The sequence below is a fragment of the Sinocyclocheilus grahami genome, unplaced genomic scaffold, assembly GCF_001515645.1.
Source record: "Sinocyclocheilus grahami isolate Dianchi unplaced genomic scaffold, SAMN03320097.WGS_v1.1 scaffold1585.1, whole genome shotgun sequence".
Classification (NCBI taxonomy): domain Eukaryota; kingdom Metazoa; phylum Chordata; class Actinopteri; order Cypriniformes; family Cyprinidae; genus Sinocyclocheilus; species Sinocyclocheilus grahami.
Window position 1 is genome coordinate 295 of NW_015506764.1, and position 4332 is coordinate 4626.

The 4332-nt window shown below is 31.4% G+C and overlaps 1 protein-coding gene across 1 annotated transcript in view; it reads left to right on the forward strand.

Moving 5' to 3' along the window:
- Positions 1-3310: 3310 nt before the first annotated feature.
- Positions 3311-4332, forward strand: part of LOC107571365 (hyccin-like) — a gene marked incomplete at its 5' end in the record, with an annotated part of 7800 nt that continues 6778 nt past the window's right edge. The window contains one exon of the mRNA XM_016257685.1: positions 3311-3398. Within this exon, the coding sequence (XP_016113171.1) occupies positions 3311-3398 (88 nt within the window). The remainder of the gene's footprint in view (positions 3399-4332) is intronic.

Below are 4332 nucleotides of genomic sequence, written 5' to 3' on the forward strand. Positions count from 1 at the left end.
AATGTTTTAACGCACTGGCCCCGCCCTCAGACCTGTACATCAGACCTTACATTTCATACAGTTGCCTGATGACAGATATGATGCAGGACAACAACTCTATAAATGCAGTTATGCCCTAAAATTCATGATACTGGGGCAAAAAATGACCCTGTACGAGTTTTTTGTATCATATTTATATCATATGATAAGCAATACCATATGAGCAGCAAGAGCAATATCACACGAATGCTGTTTTATATATCACGCGTTTAAATATGACTTTATATAACAGTTCAGTAAATAAGTAGTTGATATTGTGTTTTTTTAAACACAATATTGTCTGTTTTGCTCAATTTTGCCGAGGAAAATATTACCTTTAAAGCCGCCGCAGAACTGTTATGCATCTGTGAGCAGCACATCGGGGTTTAGTTTCTGAATGAATCCGCGTTTTGAACAAATCCAATGATTCAATGAATAGCCTAATCATAAACTGAGCTGTTTACTTCAATCAGGTGTTTGAACGAATGAATGAATGAACGAACAACTGAATGAACGAACGAATGAATGAATGAACAAACGAATGAATGAATGAACGAACGAACAACTGAACGAACGAACGAATGAACGACTGAATGAATGAACGAATGAATGAATGAACGAACAACTGAATGAACGAACGAATGAATGAATGAACAAACGAATGAATGAATGAACGAACGAACAACTGAACGAACGAACGAATGAACGACTGAATGAATGAACGAATGAATGAATGAACGAACAACTGAATGAACGAACGAATGAATGAATGAACAAACGAATGAATGAATGAACGAACGAACAACTGAACGAACGAACGAATGAACGAACGAACGAATGAACGACTGAATGAATGAACGAATGAATGAATGAACGAACGAATGAATGAACGAACGAACAAACGAATGAATGAATGAATGAACGAACGAACGAACGAATGAACGAATGAATGAACGTATAAAGACATTTACCGCCACCTGCTGGCAGTTTAAGTTTCTTATTTAGAACATTGTTTCATTAAAAAAAGAAAAGAAGACTGTTGGCAACTAAGCTGGTAATTAAGACTTTCATTGTATGAACAAAAAATACTGAGATGTTTCTCAAATTATCTTCTTTTATGTTCCATAGTTTATGTTAGGCCATTGTAGCCTAAATGTTTGTGTAATAATAATAATTATTTTTTTTTTACAAATAATTTTTTTTTTTTTTTTTTATCAAATAAAATATTTATTTCTAAAGCTACTATTTGTAATGTCTACTTGATACTTGCTCGTTTAACGCAATAATGGCCTTAAATAATCTTCTGTTGATAATTTCACAGCTAAATTTAATTTGCGATTCATTAGATTAATTAATCGACACATCATGTAATTAATTAGATCAAACATTTTAATCGTTATAAATATTACCTAGTATAAATTATTAAATTTTTTCAGAAAATGAGCAATGGTTTTGCTAGATAAGACCCTTATTCCTCGGCTGGGGTCGTGTAGAGCTCTTTGAAGCTGCACTGAAACTGCATTTTTAACCTTCAATCCGTTGAGCACCACTGAAGTCCACTATATGGAGAAGAATCCTGCAATGCTTTCCTCAAAAAACCTAATTTCTTTGCGACTGAAAGAAAGAAAGACATGACCATCTTGGATGACAAGGGGGTGAGTAAATAATCAGGAAATGTTTATTCTGGAAGTGGGCTTCTCCTTTAAATCACTGCAGGGTTTTTCCTCGTCCTGGTGTTGGTGACTCCGGCGGAGCGGGAATCCTGCTCAATCATAGTCATAATACGACGCATTTAGCACAGATCTCCAGCTGCTGACACAGTCACATCTGACTAATTACCGCTCGGGCGTTTCAGACGTAATGAAGGCTTTTCTGTTAGTCAGCCCTAATTAAGCAGCGGGTTACTGAGCTACCGTGTCTAAATCATCTCACTAAACGATGGAACGCATTCGTGCTACAGATATAAATGATGCCTCAAATCATATCCGTTTTATAATATTAGAATTACTGTTTTGAGTCTTTTTTGTTTGTAACTCGAGTGTTTCATAATAAAAAGTGGATGATAATTTGGATTTACATTTTTTTTTTTTATTAGTATTAAAATATAATTAGTACTGAGTAACAGTTGTATTTTATAATTATATTAATTTTCACCATATATAATTAAATAAACATTGGCATTTAAACATTATTAAAACATAACTCTATCAATAATATAATAACATAACACATTAATATATAATAATTATATTTTATTATATGATTTAAATGTAATATTCATTATACTGTTTTTAAATATTACTGTATATTATAATGATTATTTTATTAAATAACTAGTTTTTAATAATTGTGTAGTTATAAAATATTATCATTAATATTATAAGTATATAGTTGTGGAAATATAATATTATAACGATATAATTAAATTGTAATATTAATTACGGTATTGTATTTTATAATAGGATTATAATTTTCGTTTTAGTTTTATAATAACTGCATTTTACAATGAAATATAGTTATGTTTTATTAATTCACTTAAAGTTTATTATAATAATTATTATATATGGTTATTGTTATAAAATAATATTAGAATTCATATTAGAATTATAGGATGATAACATATAATAATAATATAATTTAAGTGTAATATTAATTATAGTATCAGATTTTATAATACAATTATAAAATTAATTGTATTGTTTTATCATAACTTATATTTTATTAAATAAATATAGGTTTATTGCAATATATGGTTATTATAAAATATGATGATCATTATGATGAAATGCTATAGCAATATAATTTCATAATCATATTTTATAATATATTACAGATAAATATAAAATAATTATATTTTAATATTAATTATGATATATAGTTATTACTGTTAAAGTATTTTATTATATATTAAAACTATTATAATTAATGAGACGATATAATTTAATTTATATTAATTATAATATATTTTATAATAATAACTATATTAGAATTGTTTTAAAATAATATTTTTTTTCTATATGATTTAAAAATAATTTTATGATAATAATATAATTCAAAATAGCATCGCTTTTGATGGGAAGGAGTTTCATTTCATTGTCATCTGTGTCCATTTTCATCTTATGATTTTGAAGTGTTTATGTTTGTCTTGATGTTTCAGATTTGATTTCCATGTGCGTCTCATCAGCCTCTCGTCATGCATGTGTCCATGTGTGTGTGTGTGTGTCTCAGAGTCTCAGGAGGACAGTGTAGAGTCCCCTGACTCCTGCGTGACGGGGCCCATCCCTGAGATTAGTGTAACGGGGGTCGGCGGCGAGCGGCTGCTCAACGGAGAGGCTCTGCGCAGCAGGACGGAGGGGGAGGCGCTAGGGGGCGCCACAGAGGTGGGGGTCGACCCTAGAGGTCAAGAGGTCAGGAGGCAGAAGTCTGTGCGGAGGCACCTAGAGGACGGGACGCCCTCCGCGGGGCGGGTTCAGTTCTAGAGCCCCACCCACCCCTCCCCTCTCCCTCGGCCCAGAGGTACTTGTGTGGGCGGAGCTTCTTGATAAGCCTCTTAATTATTCATGAGATGTAAACGCTTCTGAGTATCACACAAACAGCCGTCTAGGGAATTTCTTTTTGGCTTTTGTGTTTTTCCTGAAGGAATACCTCTGGTTCAGAAGTACAGCTCTGTGGACGGCGCTAGTGACGGTGTTCATTACCACAGTAAATCAGCGTGTACAAAGTCGTATAATAAGGCCATTTATGGGATTTGAAAGCTGAAACGTGGCTTTTTTAGTTGTTTTTCTTAAGACTGATGAACTTCTGGTTAATGTGTATCTACGTGGAAAATTTCCTTGCAACAACAATATTTATATACATATTATTTTGTATGTACATAAATATACATAAACAATATGCAATATATACCCCTGGTTTCACAGACAAGGCTTAAGCTAGTCCCAGACTAAAATGCATGTTTGAGCGGTCTCAGCTGAAAAAATCATATCTTAAAATATGTCTGTGTCATTGTTCTGTGTCAAGATGCAATTTTTGTATTTTGCATTTTTGTAAAAGTTGCTTAAATATTTTAATTTAACTAAGGCCTAGTTCTGGCTTAAGCTAAGCCCCGTTTGTGAAACCGGGCCTGTGTATTGTAATTTATATTATTATTATTATTATTATTATTATTATTATTGTTGTTGTTAAAATATTATTTTATATAATTATATATATTTTGTAATATTAAATTATTATATATTGTAATTAGATATAATTATAATATATTACATATGTTGTTTCATATATCACTATATTATTATTTTATTGTGATTAAGT